Below are 17,822 nucleotides of genomic sequence, written 5' to 3'. Positions count from 1 at the left end.
TAAACTCTTAAATCTGGTTTTGGAGTGCTTTTTTTTTTTTTTTAATTTTTTTAATGTTTTATTTATTTCTAGGAGAGAGAGAGAGAGAGACAGCATGAGCAGGGGAGAGTCAGAGAGAGAGGGAGTCACAGACCGAAACAAGCTCCAGGCTCTGAGCTGGCAGTCAGCACAGAGCCCGACGCGGGGCTCGAACCCACGAACCGCGAGATCATGACCTAAGCGAAAGTCGGACACTCAACCCACTAAGCCACCCAGGCGTCCCGAAGTGCTTTTTTTCCAAATAAAAAGGAGTCTGAAACCTTCCTTTTCTAGCTCAATAAATGGTAAGCTACTATATACATTTTGTGTTCCTGAAAATGTCAGTGATGACAAAATCCAGACTTCCAAGTGCACTGAGTTTTGACAGATACTTCCAAAGATCTTAGAGGAGACAGAACAAAATGTCCCAGAGAGCCTGTGGTTTCACCTGATAAATTGTCACTTTGGTGATTTTGTCTAAATGGGCTCCGATACTAGATTAAACAAGGTGTTTGCACGAAGACCAGCAAAACCTGAAACGGGGGGCATTTTAACAAACCTTTGGGGGCTGAATTTTCATCATTGCACGTGGCCTCCGGTGTCCGCTTGAGCTCACGAACAGACACTACCGGGGAGCTAAACGGTCTCCATGTCCAAAAGGGGAGAAGAAAGGAAATGACTTAAAAGACTCAAGGAAATGAGGATAAAGTAGGCAAAGAGGATTTCGGCGAGATAAGGGTCTAATCTGGATCTGATTCAGATAGTCTGTGTTCAAAGAAAAGGCTCAATTTGGATCAAGTCTCCGGAAGAAGGGCTGGCTGACGGGCCTGGCCCTTGACTGTAACTCTCCGGGTCGTGGGATGTGGGAAGTCAGTTGGGGGCCTGTCTGTTCTGCTCAGGCCTTGCTCCTTGTTTAAAACAAGGCCACGAGCTGGTGCAGTCATGGTTGGTAGCCATACGTCAATAGTGGCAGGTGAAAAACAATAATAGTATCGATAAACTATGTCTGCTTATGCACAAACATCTTTATACACAGGCAGCCGCAACCCAGCCGCCATTCATCCATGCCTATTTACCGAGCACGCCATCTGCCTGGCCCTGGCCAGGCTGCGACCATCTCTAGAACTTCCAGCCGCAAAGAACCTTCTCTGCCTCTGGTGGCCTCAGCCCAAGTCATACCAAATACCCTGAAATGCACCCGTGTGGCAAATACATTTTCTTCCTGTAAAATGTTTGAGATGCTTTTGCTTTTGAAATGCTAGTCAGGACTAGCTCATCTGAAATCCCCTGTGACTTCTCGGGTGCGCACGCAGACGTTCTTGTGGGGTGAGCTCTACAAACGGCTTGCAAAGGTAAAGATTGTTTTGCAAATCTTAAATTTGAGAGAGTCGTGACGCTATAGACGGCTGGTATTCGTTAATTTCAGCTTTGTTGTCTTCTTCTCAAATCGCGGAGACGACAGGTTACATGTTCAGGTCCCTGGAGAATTTGCAGGTCCAGGTGCTGGGCCTGAAGTGCCTGATTCTGTAATGGAACTGATATTGGGGCTTTATCAGGGAGGGCACTAAGCGCGGTGGCTACGCCCCCAGAGCCCGGTTCCGAGAAAAGATGGAGGATTGTGTCGGGAACGACAGTAAAGCTGAGAGGGGTGGTGCTAAGCGTCTAGAAAGCCCGGGCAGCGCAGTCCCAAGGTCAGGGAGGCCTCCCTGTGGAGGGGATGAGCGACGGGCTCTGGGCTCAGTGGGTGCCAGCAAGGCCCCGGGCTCTCAGCAGCCCTCTGCACACCTCTCTGCCTGCTCTCCTTCCACAAAGGGGCGCTCGGAGGCTCCCCTTTTCTTGTCAGCAACAAGGGACCAGAAAAAGGTCTCATTTGCAGGACTGTAGGAACTAGATGGCCTTGGTGGGGGTGCTTTGGTGAACTTTCAAATAAAAGTGCTGGGTGTTTAGTCCCGGTACCAGCAACATTACTACCATCGTCCTTAAGCACGTGTTTCAGGGGCAGGGGGGCAGGCTGTGGGCATCTCTGCTCGTTTGGGTAGGCACCCATTTCCCAGGAGGCGGACACCTGCCCAGAGGCGGGGTTTCCGGGGGAGGCGGGGTTTGGGGCGGGGAGGATTCAGGAATCTGTTGACAGGCGAGGCCACAGCGATGCTTGGAAAAAATTTCTGCCTCTTGGCTCTTTCTCCCCAGCTCAGGACCACTGGCTCTTACTTCCCAGGGAAACTATTTGTCTTCTGCCTTCCCTGCCCTCCCGCCCCCTTCCTTCTTTCCCCGGGACGCCGTTGGTAGCCCATGCTCTTGCTCTCACCCCGTGTCCTGTGTCCCTGGCAGTTAGGTGTGGCCACGTGCCTAATCTTGGCCAATGAGATTTAAACAGAAATGGGGCTGACTTCCAGGAAGTCTCCTTAAAAGACAGGAGGCTCCCTTCTTCCCCTTTCTCCCATCTCACTGCCTGGAATGTAGGTATGAAAGTTGGTGCACTAGCAACCGTAACAGTCCATGAGGAATGGTGGGCAGGAAGGATCCTGGGCCCTTGACGGCTTTGGGGACCCGCCCTACATGCCCTGGACCCTGCCATGGCTGCTCTAGACTTAGGTGAGAAAACAATACAGACTTCTATCTTCTCTGAGCCACCATCCTTTGAATTTTCCCCTTCTATTCTGCCAAATCTAATCCTCACCCATACAGCACTGCCCGACACACCCTCGCAGGGCTCCCTGGATGAATGATCCTTTCCGAAAACATGTTGAGCAGTGATAGGTCATTTCACATCAGGAGGGACAATATTTCTCCTGAACACCCGTCTCATATATTCAGCGTGAGGGCAGAAGCCGCCGCGGCAGCGTGGTTTACTGCAGACCCCAGGCGAGACGAGCTCCGTCTGAAAAATATTCAGAATCGGAATTGCTACTGCGTCGCCTCAGCGGAAAGCCCTTGATTATGCAACCCAGTGAAATAGGTCCGCTCGGGCCATTCGAAAGTACTGAGCTGCCAGTGGCGTCCCCAGAGCAGCCAACGCAGCAGACAGGAGGCAAGGGGTAGGCTATCTGTGTCACTGCCAGAGGACGTCGGGCAATGGCAGTCATCTCCACATGAGCGTCTCCATCATTGGGCTGCTCCTTCTGACAGTCATCAGCCAGCACAAGCCTCATTAGAGACCCCCCCCCCCCCAAATGTCATGGAGAAACGTCTGGCTCCTGTCTCATGGACAGGGAAGCAGGGTCCACCTCGGAGGCTGGAGCGAGGCTCAGGGTGTGTTGTGTGGAGGGGAGAGGGGGTGGGGGAGCAGCTCTGTGTCAGAATGTCAGGATCACCGCGACCTGGGAGCAGAGAAGCTTTCTAAGCATGACTTCAATTCAAATCATAAGGGAAAATGTAAATTTGACTGGTTATCGAAAACAAAGAAGCCTTCAGATGACAAAAGGCATTAAAAATACCAATCCTCTGGCTCAAAGAATTTTCAAAAAAATTCTTCAGGAAACTAATGGCTAAATTAGACAATTTAGCTATAAGCATGGCCACTGACCTTTTTAGAAAAATAGTTTTGTGCAACTGGAAACACTCTAAATATTCAGTAACAAGGAGATAAATGAATAAATGTGAACATCCAAGTAATAGAATAATGGAATACTATCAAGCAATTAATAATAATGGCTGTGTCCTGACATGGAAAAGCTGTTCACCATATACTGGGGAGTAGACACGATAGGTTCCAGAACAGAATGGGTGCTGAGAGCCATTTCTGGTAATAAAAACGGAATTCCTCTCACACATGACTGAGGGAGCTATGCCCAAGTTGTTAAAAGGGGATTGTATGAGATATTATAGATTCTTTATCATCTTCCTTATTCTTAATTGCCTTTTCAAAAGTCTCCTCCATGAACTATCTTAACTTTACAATACGGATAAGAAGATACAAGTCATTAAAAAGAAGAATTTCATCTGTCACCAGCCCACTGATGTCCATTTTGATTTGGCTAAGAGCGCAAGACAACGGGTTTTTTAACAAGTTTTAATAACTCAGGCTTTTTAGTGGGAATATTCACTCTGATGCCTGCACACCTCCTGTCTTTAGTGTTACCAGCTTCTCAGAGATCAAGGCGCCTTTCACAGGCTTTACTGTTCCCTGGTGAGATGAAAGAGTACCTAGCAGGGGCCAGCGGTGCCATGGTGGGGCCGAGATGAGACACAACTTTCATCATGGGAGAGAGGATGCCGGCCAGGACAGGAATTAGTCAGAAGTTCCTAAGTTTCGTGGGGGCTGGGGGTGAGGGGGAGGAGGTGTCCCGCTCTGAGAGCGAGGGAGCCCACCCTCAGGCCTGTCAAGGTTGGGGCAGGACCCGCATCAGGACCCTGGTCAGGTGGAACATCTCCCATGGGGCTCAGAAGCTCCCAGCGCCTGGTGAGTCATGTGAGATGAAAACAGGGTTATTGGGGCTGAGTCACAGAGAATCTGGGAATGCAATATTGATAGAGACAGACAAGGCGGTGGTGGAGAGAGGCAGAGAAGGAAGGAAGAGGCAGAGGGAGGAGAGGGGAGGGGAAGAGAGGAGAGGGGAGGGGGAGAGAGGAGGGGGGGAGAGAGGAGAGGGGAGGGGGAGAGAGGAGAGGGGAGGGGGAGAGAGGAGAGGAAGGGGAGAGAGGCAGAAAACCAGATAGGCGGGAACAGATGAAAGAGACACAGAGAAAGGGAGGGAGGGGAGACCCAGAGAGGCAATGATGGGGGGCGCAGGCGTAGAGGGAGGCAGAGACACAGAAAGGCAGTCAAGGAAGGGACAGACAGAGCAAAGGAGATTCCAAGGGAGACAGGCACAAACAGAGAGGGACACAGAGAGCTACTCGGACACACAGAGTCACATGCACAGGGACAGGGACACCTGCCACGACTTGCATGGTGGCAGAGCTCAAGGCACGCTTCTGACGGAACCGAGACCCTCGGAGGCAGGACGGCTGGGACAGCATCTTATGTGCGCCTCTGTCACCTGAACTCAGAGCGTTCCTCGACACTCAGAGTTCCTTCCCTCTTCCCACGCCTGCTTCCCGACGCATCACCGAGACAACAGCAATGACGGCCCGCTCACAAGGTCTCCATGCCTCTTGGAGAATTCTGGGTGGCCAAACTCGGTGGGGGCGTTAGAGACCTGTGTCCCAGCCTGGCTTGCCCCGCCCCGCAGCCCTGCTCACCCTCTGCATACACAGCCCCTCGAGGGCTGCACTTCTCAGTGTGTGGGATCAAGGGCGGACGTCTTCTCCCAGGGGGCTCCTGGGACAGAGGCCCAGCCTGTGCTGCGCCTGCCCTTGGGGAGTTCAGAACCGGCACCAGGGGAGGCCCACTCAGTGCCAGGCTGAGAAGCGGGGGCACTTCTGGGCCACTGTGGGCCCCGGCAGGAAGCAATGTGTGTGAGGAGTCCGGCCAGAGAGAGAAGTGTGTGGCGTGCGTGCAGGTGCGCGCGCGCGCACACACACACACACACACACACACTTACTTTGCTTCACGGCTGGAAGAGGAATTTCTCCAGTTTGTAAATGCTGGAATTCTCAGGCAACCCAGCCGCAGAGAAACCCGTCAGCTGTATTTCCTGAGGGGACTCACAACATTGAACTTGGTCACAGGCACTCTCGGTGGTTCCTGAGGATGCAGCATCCATTCCCGCCTCCTGGGAAGGGCCTCCTGGACTCGTCTGGTGGCCGAGGTGGGACCTGGGGCCCATGATGGGCACACATCACCCCCTCCCCGCCCCCTGCTGCTCTGTTTGGCTCAGAGATGGGCGAGTGTTCACCTTGGCTCTGTGAGCCTGGCCCTGCACTTGAACTTGGGAAGCAGGTTTTCCTGCTGCTGGGGCCGGGGATTGGCACTGCTGGAGGCCACACAGGCGTGGCTGAGGGTGAGGCCGACCGCTGGGGACAGCAGAGCCAAGAGGTACAAAGAGAACATACTCTGAGCACTGAATTCTCACGCTGAGTCCCCTGGTCTCCATCACGCGGGGCGGTACGTGTCACCTTGGGCTTGGCCCCTCTGAGGAGGGTCCAGGCAGCATGAGGAAGGGCCCCATCTGTGCTGAGCAACGGAAGAAACGCGAAGCTCTTCAGAGCGTTCCAAACTTGTGCTTTATCCTTCAAGTCCCCCCTCTAGCAATCAACACAGTGCTTCTCCACTGATGGGAGACGCCTGTACCCCATCCCATTCCAGGGGCTCACTCCCTGGTCCTGTTACCGCTCAGTGTCTTGGCTCTTCCCATTCACCCTCTCCCTTTCAGGCCAGAATCCTGTCCCTACCTCAGTTTGCCAGACCCGCTCTCTGGGGCCTGGCGCACCTTCCCAGTTCCACATGCATCCACAGGACGGGACTTCCGTCCTCCCTCCCGGTCAGCTGCCCGCATCAGAGAGCATCATCTCTGTGGGCTGTCAAGGTACCCTGAGTTGGGAGACTCCTAACTGCAGCTCAGGCAAAACGCACACACCCCGGGCCTGTGAACCCCTGTGGGTGAGTGGCACAAGCCGCGGAAAATGGCTGGAGGTGGTTCATTCGCCCTGTGAGGTCGGAAAGTGCTGGCCTGTCATTTCCCAATCCCTAGAGACTCAGCAACGCCCAGTCCTGTGCTATCTCAGGCCTGCCTTTTTTTTTTTTTTAACATTTACTTATTTTTGAAAGAGAGAGAGAGAGACAGAGTACTAGTAGGGGAGGGACAGAGAGAGACGGAGACACAGAATCCGAAGCAGGCGCCAGGCTCTGAGCTGTCCGCACAGAGCCCGACGCAGGACTCGAACCCATGAACCATGAGATTGTGACCTGAGCCGAGGTCGGATGCTTAACCAACTGAGCCACCAGGAGGTGCCCCTCGGTTCTTAACACGTTCCATAAGCCGTCCATCCAGTGACTCTACCAGCAGATGCCTCCCTTTGCCTACGTAGGCCAGAGCTGGTGTTCAACAAAGAGCCTGGACAGACCTGGCTCTCCTGCTGTCTGTCACTGCAACTGCCCCCTCCCCCACCACATTAACACTTGCAGGAGTGGTGACACCCCAAGTCACGGGGCAAGGGCGGGGCCCTGGGTTCAGCAGCATCAAGTCCCAGGGAAGTTTGCTTTCTCCCCCAGAGTCCCCTCCTCTGCTCCCGCTGCAGACGTACATAGTGACAGTTAAGATTCCCTAAAGACGTCCTAAATTTGTACATTTGCCTCACTGTCTGTGAATCTATCAGTTTCCTCATCTAAGGACTTAAGGAAAGCTTTCTCTTTGATATTTAAACTGCATCTTTCCTCTGCCAGGTACCCAGCAGGAAAAGGAAAAAGGAGAAAAAAAATAAAAGGAAGGAAAAAAAAGGTAATTGCAGTCACATTATTATAGGATTTGGTACAGTTCACGCCTTTATCTAGTTCATCTTGCATTTTAGAGAGTTTCATTGTGAAAATAAATCCCCTTGCGGGATTGGAAACTAACGTGGGCTTCTTGTTGGCCAGCCTGCTCCACGCTCCACGGTAAAGTGGCTGCGAGGGGACCGTGACATGTTTCCAGGTGTTTCGAATCAGGAAAATATGACAGGTGCTTATTAGGAGTGTATCTAATACTTGATGATCTGTTCTTCCTACGAGAAGATTAGATTTTCAAAAAGAAAGATTAATAACTTTCTTTGGCAGAGACAAGCGTGTGTTTGGACCCCCGTGTTGACTTCAGCTCGCCACGAAACGCTGTACCAGCGAGAGCAGTTTGTCTTTGCAAGCCCCCTGGGTAATGATCATTTAATTAAATCTTGTCACGAAAACACCTTCTTTCTAAGCACTGGACGGAGCTCAAGAAACGAAGACAGAAAATTTGAAGACGATTTGGTTTTTTTTTTGGCTTGCCATTTGTCAGTTGATAACCTAACACTGACGCTCCATTTTTAAGTACCAGCAACATCTGTTCCTTCCCCCTTTTTTAAAAAATGTTTTTTTAAATTTATTTCTGAGGGAGAGACACACACAGCGTGAACAGGGGAGGGTCAGAGACAGGGGGAGACACAGAATCTGAAACAGGCTCCAGGCTCTGAGCTAGCTGTCACCACAGAGCCCGAAGTGGGGCTCAAACCCACGAACCAGTGAGATCATGACCTGACCCGAAGTCGGACGCTCAACCGACTGAGCCACCCAGGCGCCCCTGTTCCTCCCCCCCCCCCTTTTTTTCTTCCCCTTTTTGACAGTGCAGAGAGCCCACGGCACTTAGCAGAGAGCACGGACTTTGTGGACCATCCTGTTTCTAGTTTGATTCCTCTGCTGCTAAGCTGGGCAGCCTTGGGCTAGTTACTGAGCCTCTCTGAATTCGTAATCCCCTTGTCTGTGTGTGGAGTCAGCCGATGCTGACTTACAAAGACATGGTGACGAGAGTATAGGTCAAGTGTCTGAGATGCAGGTGGCCAGAGGTGGTGGCTCCTTTTTTGCAGAGACTGTGCTTGGCACTGGCAGACCCCTCTGGCCATTTGGGAACATGGCCTGGAAGCCACCTTCCTCCCGAGCTGGGCTTCTGGGAATCAGGACTCAGCCTGGTCCGGATGTAATCGGCCATGAGCTCTTCACAGTGACATGTGCCTCCTGCTCACGCAGATCACTAACAAATTTAATTTAATGCTAATTTGCTCCTGACAATTAGGAATTCCCGGAAAAGACACGCAATGCCTGCCTGCCTGCCTCCACTTGCCTGTTAGGGAGCCGTGCACCCACCTGATGGTTTGATGCTGCAGGGAATCTGGGTCCGTGGCGTTCACGGTCAGGAGCACGCTGCCCACGGAGATGTTCTCCTGCCTGGTCACCATCATGGGGTCCGGGTAGAACACCGGACCCTCGTTGACGTCCAGGACGGTGATGTGGACAGTGGCCGTGGAGCTGGGGCCATAGGAGACGTCGGGTACCAGCGGGTCCTCATTTTCCACTTTGATCAGCAGGGTGTGAAAGGCGGAGATCTCGTAGTCCAGTGGCTGGAAAGGAGGGAGAGGAGGCTCAGCGTGTGCATCTGCTACAAAGGGCAGGCGCTTTTGCACCGAGTCCCCTGGATGTCCCACGAGTCGGAGTGGATGTGTGGGGATGGATCCAGGGTTTGTGGGTGAACCTGAATGCACTTTGGGGTCCTCCTTAAGAAACAGACTATGAAACATACACATACAAAATCCTGGATGGAAGCTGTTAATTTTTTTTTTTTTCAGATTGAGAAATAAATGACTACACATTATGCAAGCCTCAGAGATCCAGGGTCCCCTGATAAGATCTCTTTAGGCGATGCCTTGGCCGCACTGGCACTAAAAGGCTTCTTACCTGTGACCTGTAGCCACAGGACGCTGACACTCGGAGGGGTTGGTGGGGGATGAATGACTCTGAAGCCTGAGCTTTGCCAGCTTCGGGATAGCCCGGGCTCTGTTACCATGGCAGATGGAATGAAAAGGCAGCACAAGGCCCATTTTCAACGTTTCTCTCTCACTCGCCACAAGGTCTGAGGTTGCGGTCTCTCTCTACAGCTCTCCGGCACAGGCGCGTTTCCCGGGAGGGCGTCATGTAGGGAAAAGGGCTGGAGAGGATTGGAGACACGTGGGGTTAAGCCTCCGGACCCTTCTCCACCTGAGGGCATTTGGAAGTGTGTGGGGGCATTTTAACTTGTCTCCATGACTTGGGGGCTCTGTGGCCATATACTGGGCAGAGGCAGTGATGACCAGACACACGGCCATGCCTGGGACCGTCCAATATGGTGGTGGATTGATCTGGCCCCAGGGTCACTGAGGTGGGGCCCACCTCGGTGATTCTGCATAGGGGTCTGAGAGTCTGAGCAGTCCCCCGACTGCTGTGCAGAGGAAATCAGATCATGTCAAGGAAGCCCCATTGTAGACATTATTAATATGGGGTCCTGTGCATCATAGACCATCACGGATGACATTCCCTTGGCCACTCCCTTTCCAAACCACGAGATGACGTTAGGAGTGACATTTTCTGTCCCTGGGGTGTGTGGGGGAGACATTTAGGTCTGATGAGGGCACGCTGTCTATTTCAAGTTATTTCCCTAATGTCCAGTGGGAGAATGAGTAGCTAACTCCTCAGACCCATGACATATGGGTACTCTCGCTGGGAGGAGAGGACCAAAGTGGGTGCAGGGAGTGGATTCGCACTTGGCTAGAAGGAAGCAAATGACCACGTGGGTGCAAGGCCACGGGGATTGAGGCAGAGCCTCACAGGCACAAGAGCTGGAATTGAAACTGCTGGTTGAGGTGGACTCAGCATGAGAATTAAAGCCAACGTGCACATAGCACACCCCACACGTGCAGAAGTGCACACACACGACACGCACACGCAGAGGAAATGCCGACACAGGAGTGCTTCCGGATTGTAACAGGACCCCTCCCCCCACCTGTACCAACTCCCAGAGGGACCAGAGTTAGCAGATACAAAGCTCTCGGCACCTAGGAGCTACCCAGTCATTATTTGGCCCCATCCCTGTGACACGAGAATTCTGCAGCACTCCATCCCTTTCTAATTTCTTTTTTTTTTTAATTTTTAATTTATTTCTAGGAGAGAGAGATAGCATGAGCAAGGGAGGGTCAGAGAGAGAGGGAGTCACAGACTGAAACAGGCTCCAGGCTCTGAGCTGGCAGTCAGCACAGAGCCCAACGCGGGGCTCGAACCCACGAACCGCGAGATCATGACCCAAACGAAAGTTGGACGCTTAACCGACTAAGCCACCCAGGTGCCCTAATCCTTTTCTAATTTCTGTCCATCCCGAGTGACACGCTAAATACACAACCTCAGTGAAGTACATTTCCAACAGGGGCCAGGGGACTGGATGCTCGGAACACAGTCATTCATCCCAAATTGGATACCGAAGGGGAGGAAGCCTTTGGTGCGCCGGGTCGGGACCACCCTGCCCTCAGCGCCCTGAGCAGGGCTGACGGGTGGAGCTCTGTCTCTGGGAGCCTCCTATCCCCCCTCCCCTGCCCAGTGCTGGGCAGGCTGAGCCAGGCAAACCTCGGGGGCAGAGGGCATCTTTCACACCAACTCGCTCCTGGCAGCACACGTGCTTCTGGAGGTCAAGTCAACTAGCGCACTGACATGCGTGAAATCCCAAACCTGGCCCGACTGAGTTTTCCACCACGAAGAAAACGCCACCAGGCTGGGTTTTCTTTGGTTTGTTAGCTTTAGAGGGCACTTCGCGGCACAATGTGGGCCTGGGTTTGAGGGTGACCTGAGCCACCTGCAGCAGGGTGGAGCGGGGCAGACCGGGCAGAGAGATAGGCTCAGAATCCTGAGGGGAAGCGGCCTGGATTACATGCGTGTGGCCTTTAAATAGTATGGCTGGAATGTGTGTTTCTCTACGTGTGTACATTCATGTTGGATAAGTATGTGTGTGCCTTTAACATTAACCACGTACACACATGGATTTACATATTCAATGTTAGACGTGCATGTGTGTGTCTATGTATGTATGTGCATGTATTTATTTATTATTTAAAAAATTTTTTTTACTGTTTATTTATTATTAAAACAGAGAGAAACACAGCATGAGTGGGGGAGAGTCAGAGAGAGAGGGAGACACAGAATCTGAAACAGCCTCTAGGCTCTGAGCCGTCAGCACAGAGCCCGATGTGGGGCTCGAACCCACGAACCATGAGATCATGACCTGAGCTGAAGTCAGAAGCTTAACCGACTGAGCCCCCCAGGCACCCCTGTGCATGTATTTATGTATGATAGGTGTGTGTGTGTGTGTGTGTGTGTGTGTGTGTGTGTGTGTGTGTATCTCTATCTGGGTTCCCTGAGACTCCAGCTGAGTCTGGAAGCAGAGCCTGAGGCAGGGATTTGGAGCATGACTGACTGGCGTACCTTCTCAGAAGAGCAGGACTGAGCGAGGATGTGGTCCCACTGGAGTCCAGCCCCTGCCCGATGCCATGGGGGCCCTGGCGCTGTCACTGCACCACTGAGTCGGCCCATCTCAAGGCAGGGGTGGCCTTTCGCACCCCCTGCCGTCAGGCCCAGGCAGCAGGCTCTCCCAGCTGGCAGGGCCTGATCTTCCCGGCTGGGGGCTTCCGTTTTGGTAAGGGGAGAGGCTGGGAGCCCTCATGGCCCTTACAAGGCCAGCTCCGACCTAGTAAGGCGATCTGGTGGGTTCATTAGTGTCCCAGGGCGGCCGTGACAAAGGCCTGGGTGGCTTGAGACAGAAACCCACTGTCTCCCCGTTCTGGAGACCAGGAGTGCAGAAGCCGTCGTGAGCAGAGCCCTGCTCCCTCGGAAAGCTCTAGGGGAGCCTTCCCCGCCTCTTCCCTGGGTTCGTCGGCCTACGGCTGTGCGACCCCCTTCTCTGCCTCTGCCATCGCACGGCCATCTCCCCTGGGCGTCTCCGCCCTCGCGTGGCCAACTTACAGGAACACGGTCGTACCGGCCTAGGGCCTCCCTACTCCACCACGACCTCACCTTCTATATCACATCTGCCGTGACTCTGTTTCCAAAGAAGGCCACCCTCACAGGGTCTGAGGATTAGGACTTCGAAATAGCTTTTCTTCGGGGGCGTAATTCAACCCATAGCAGTGGGGCCCCTAGAGCCCCCTGACCCCCACAATACATATATTTGATCCTACGACCACGCTTCACTCACTGTTCTCCACGACACGATCTCTCCCTTGCTGTGCACCCTGCGGGCACCAGCTCACCCAGTCCGCACTTCTCGTTATAGCGGTGTTTTTATTCCCATTCTGTAGATGAGGCAACAGGCACAGAGAGGTTGAATAACTCAGTTAAAGTCACACAGCTCCTAAGTGGCACAGAGCTACGTTTTGGCCCCAGAAGCGTGATGAGAAAGTCTGAGCCAGTAATAAACTGCTGTTTGTACCAAGGGGTGCTACTCTACAAGTGGTGCCGCCTGGGAGCCGGTCCTCTGCTCCACTCGGGGCCGATTTACTCACACTGGGGCAGAATGCAGTGTCATAGGCGTGCGAGTGACACCTCCGCTCCCAAGCACAGAGGGGTGCGGTCAAGTCCTGGTCCTGGCGCTCCATCATCCTTGGGCCTGTGGGGCCGCACGCTCGTGCCTGCCCCTCCTGGGCTACCCCCTTGTAAGCGCTGGAGCAAAGGACCCTGGGAAAGGGCAGGGAGCCGTGGTGCGGTTCCCACAGGCCCGGGTCTGGAGCTGCTGGCATAACCAGAAGCCTAGGATGGCGGGGAGGAAGGACGTGGGGGTGGGGTGGCTGGGAGGGAGGGCAGAGGGGGAGTGAGTCGCACTGGAAGTCCTTTCTGGAAGGCAGTGCCGCTGGCTGACTCACCCCCACCTGCACGGTGCCGGCCGTAGGAATTCCGGCCGTGTGTGCCCCAGGCCGGGCCACCGGGGCGCTGGCAAAATGTGGGTCTCTGTTCTCACCCTCCCACCCCTGGGTCATGCAGCAGCAAGAAACCCTCCTTTGTCTCGGGCAGGTGACCTTCTTCATGTGATTTGTCTTGTGCACGGTCTCTGGGTCAGGGACGGGAGGAAATTGAAATCACTTCCAATGAAGTTACAGAGATTCAGTTCAATTAATATTTCATCGAGTGTCAAGAGAGGGTGTGGACCAGGGTCCCGCAGGGTGTAAAGGCTGGAACAGCCACCCCACAGGGGAGGGTAAAGGGCCTGGGATTTGTTGTCTGGAAGAGGGAGGATTTGGAAGTGATCCTACGCTGACTTTTAAGCCTATTATGGGTTTGGGGATCAAGGCTTTCTGGATGTTCCCTTCCCCTCCGAGGACAAAAGAGAAAACAGGCTTAAAATGCAGGTGGATTATGCCCAGCGGAAAGGGTAGCTCCCTGACAGTCCTGGGATAGGTTTACAAAGCACCTAAGACCATTCCTGACCAGAAGGGTTTACGGAGGAGACAGGTACTTGCTTTCCAGAACTGTTAGGATTTGGTTCTGCAGGGAGGGAGGATTCCCCTGGGAGCCACGCAGTCTGGAAATTTCAGCTAGTTCTTCGCAGTGCGGATTGCCCACTGGTTAGGGCGGGACCACTCATGGCTGGTTGCCCAAAGACCATGCCCCCCCACCCCCCCCCATCTCTCCCTGCAGGGTACTGGAAGGCTGGGTCTGGATTTCGTAGCCTTCCTTGCAGCTGAGGGAGGGCATTGGTCATCTGGCCAATGAAACATCATGGGAAGTTGCCTGGGAAACCAGTGGAAAAGATATTTTCTTCTCTGAAGAGAGCAGGGGTGGGGGGCCCCTGAGAGCTCTCTCTTGCACTCTCTCTGTCTTTCTTGCCTGGCTGCCTCCTTGCTTCTGGCCTTAGAACACAGCAGCGGGAAGATGCGATACCTAGGGCTTTGGCAGCCATTTTATGTCCACGAGGAAAAAGCCAGAAGCATCTGCTGGGCCCCGGATGGCTCTCTGACCCCCTGAGCTGTCAGTCAATCCTAGACCGGCCTACCTTCATCCAGTTGTGGAAATCTTTAAATTCTCTTTGGTATTGAAGTCATTGTCAGCCTGGTATTCCCGTACTTGACCTGAAGCATTTCTAACTAATGCGCTGGGTTGCCAGCTTTAACAAGGCCAGGCCTGCCTGCAGACAGCTGCCCGGGGCTTTGACCTTGGTGGGCTGAGAGGCAGAGAGCCCGGGGCCCTTTGGAGGAATTCCCGTGGCAGGCAGCTGGAGGGAGGAGGGAGTCTCCATCCCAATTCTGAGACAAAGGAAGTCCACTCGCTAGTCAAACTGAGGCCAGAGGGAGGCTGGGCTGCTGCAGGAGCCTCCTCCCCAGGATGTGCAGGTAGAGACTCCTCCCCCTCAGTGCTCGTCCATCAGGCCGGGCTCGGGGGACACCTCGGTCTCTCGTACGGTGATCCAGCAGGTGTGGTGTGGGCCCAGGAAGCCGGGTCAGGACCGGCATCCCTGGATGCTTCTATGTGCTCACATTTCAGACCCCGCGGCCAGGGCTCCTGTGGGAATGGGGGGGGGGGGGAGGAGGACGCTCCTTCCTGATGCTGATTCTCCTGTATTTTCTGTCCCTCAAGCCGGAGCACATAGAGCGGGGACGACTGTGCTCTTCCAGGGCTTATGACGGGGAGGGACACTCAGCCAAACCTTGTTTTCCAGCTGCTGGTTTGGAAGGTTGCCTGTCGGCCCCCGGAGCCACAGACTAGCTGCAGAGGACAGCCAGGGCCTGCGTCAGTTTGGAAAGTGCAGGGGTGGAGCGGTGGGAAGGCGGTGCCAGCCAACTCCGCCCCTGCCTGCCTTATTAGGGAAGGAGACCTGGGAAGACCCAGGGGCTGTTCTTCTCCGCCAGGCAGTTGAAGTTCAATGTGAATGAAGTATTGGAAAGGGAAGTGCTTGGGAGAAACCCCAACTCTGATCCTCTGAGATCTGCCGCTCTCAGTGGCCCTGGGTCCTGTCTCCGGGAAGGCTGTGGAACTCAGCTGGGGCGGTGTAGATGGCCTCGTGCTACGCGGATCATGACCTCCCAGTGCGGCCGCCTGCCGAATCCCACAATCTGTGAATGCGTGACCTTACGTGGCAACAGGGATGCCCCACGTGTGATTGGGGTAAAGAGCTTGTTGGGGAGAGCGGGTCCTAGAAGATCTCGGTGGGCCTTTGGAATCGCAGAGGCGCTCAAAGAAGGGAGGCAGGGGAGTCAAAGGAAGAAACAGATGTGAGAGGCTCAGAGCCAGAGAGAAATATGGTGCTGTCACCCTGTTGGCCGAAGACACGAGAAAGGGCCACCAGCCAAGGAATGTGGGTGGCCTCCAGAAGCTGGGACAGATGAGGAAATAGTTCCCAAGAGAAACCAGCCCTGCCAACTTTAGCCCCGTGAAATTGATTTTGGAGCTGTGGCCACCAGGGCTGTAAGAGGATGTGAGTCCGTGTTCCCTGAAGCCACCAACTTTGTGGTCATTTGTTGAAGCAGCCCCAGGACACTCACACAGGCGCTAAGGGCCAGTCGCCATTCACCTCCTGTTTTTAAGTGCATAACTGAGATTCTGCTAGGAAAGACTAAGAAGAAATGCAATGATCTACATTTTTTTTTTCAAGAGAGAAAGAGCACATGTGCGAACGAGGGAGAGAGGCAGAGAGAGAGAGAGAGAGAGAGAGAGAGAGAGAGAATCTTAATCAGGCTCCACGCTCAGCAGGGGGCTTGATTCCATGACCCTGGGATCATGACCTGAGCCAAAATCAAGAGTCGGACGCTCAACCAACTGAGCCACCCAGGTGCCCTGTAATGATTTGCATTTTTGATCAAAGATCTTTAAAAAACCTCCGCATATCCCATTTTTTGCACATCCTTGATAATTCATTACCAAATGTATGGAGAATCTCATTTAAAAATTAAAGTTGGGGTCTTTTTAAGGTTACACAGAAGTTTTGAGTTTCCTAGAATCTGTAGAACAGCTTGGTTTCAAGGCTGTGAGGACCTAAGTTCACCCTGAAGCTGTGAGCCCCGCACTTTTGTTTTCAATTCCAAGAGGACGAGACCAGGGCTGACTTATCCTTGACCTTCCCCAGCAGGGAGGCCCTCTGCCTGGCGGCGGGAGGAGCCTGGGAGGCGCCCTTACTTTGACGACGGACAGCATGCCCTCGTTGGTCTGAGGGTTGGTGTGGATTTCAAAGCTCTGCCCTGGGTTTCCGTTGATGATGGTGTAGGCGGCCCTCCATGCGCCGGTGGTGGGGTCATCCTTGTCTTCCACCGTCAGGTTGACGATAACCCCCACGACTCCTTCCTCAACGGTGGCCTGAAACTACAAACAGAGCAGATGGTTACTGTCACTGTTGGGGGAAAAAAAAAGGCAAAGACCCTTTACAGAGCTCGTACCATGGGCCGGGTAGTGGGCACGTGACCGCATCACCGCATTTCACAGTCAACAGCACTGCAGGGAGGTCATGGAGCTGTGCTGTGCTCACGGATGGTCTGCTCCTTCCCTCTGCCCTCCTTGCACTTGAGTGAGGCCACGAGACGCCTTCTCCCCTACTGACTGTGGCCAGAAGCGATGCTGGCCGGCTGGGGGCAGCTGTCTCTTCTCTGTGCCTCTCCTTCCATCTGTCTGAACCTGGACAGCCACAGGAGCCACAGACAGGGTCCGGCCACAGGGGAAGAGCGTGAGTCCTGAGTCCCCACAAGGAGAACACTGTCCTGAGCTGTTGTTGAAGGAGAAACAGACTCCTATGGAGTTTGAACCTTTATACAATTTTGTCTGCCTCTGCTGCTCTTGCAGTGTTCTCTACCCAAACAGCAAGGTAACCAAGGCAACCAGGTGGCCAGAGTGTCTCCCTGGCGTGTGGAGGGACTGGAGCTGGAGCCCTCCCCCCCTACCCCGAGTCTGACTCCATGGCCTCTGCTCCATTGCACCATCTCCTCTAAAGAAGAGAGTCCCACCCCTCCCCATGACTAGTAAGACTTAAAAAAAAAAACAGACCGTTTTCTACAGAAACATATAAATCAGTTGTTTGGAGCCCTGTTGTACCTGTGTTTTTATTGTAATACATCTCAAATACTTGTTGCAAGTAGGTGTGGCGGGAATAAATCAATAAATGAAAAAAATCAGCTTTCCCATAGATAGAGACTTTCACGAGCTATCATTAGCACATTCCTTTGAGCTAGAAGCATAAAGTATTGTTTTGGTGCTTACCTCTGACACACTACAGGTGAATAGTAATCTGTTTGCAAATATTTTACAAACAAGTAATACCAATAAGCTGACAACGAGAAGAAATATCTTGGAATTTCAATTAGTAGGAGAGTGCATCTGGAGACAGCTAGAGACAGCGTCAGAAAGCCCTTGTGTTCACAGAAAAGTAATTTGAGAAATGGGGTTTCAAAAGCAGTGGCTGATTAATTGACTTGCAAATCATTAA

General features: G+C 53.3%; 1 protein-coding gene across 1 annotated transcript in view; it reads right to left on the bottom strand.

The window, feature by feature from the left end:
• The window catches only part of CDH13 (cadherin 13), a 1,034,982-nt gene that overhangs the window by 83,262 nt on the left and 933,898 nt on the right, over positions 1–17,822 (bottom strand). Inside the window, exons 9-10 of the mRNA XM_039227348.1 lie at positions 16,526–16,708; positions 8,714–8,967 (exon numbers count right to left, since the gene is read on the bottom strand). Of these exons, the coding sequence (XP_039083279.1) occupies positions 8,714–8,967; positions 16,526–16,708 (437 nt within the window). The remainder of the gene's footprint in view (positions 1–8,713; positions 8,968–16,525; positions 16,709–17,822) is intronic.

The sequence above is a fragment of the Hyaena hyaena genome, unplaced genomic scaffold (genome assembly GCF_003009895.1).
Source record: "Hyaena hyaena isolate Hyena2069 unplaced genomic scaffold, ASM300989v1 scaffold_1, whole genome shotgun sequence".
NCBI lineage: Eukaryota > Metazoa > Chordata > Mammalia > Carnivora > Hyaenidae > Hyaena > Hyaena hyaena.
This window is presented reverse-complemented; position numbering and strand designations above follow the sequence as displayed.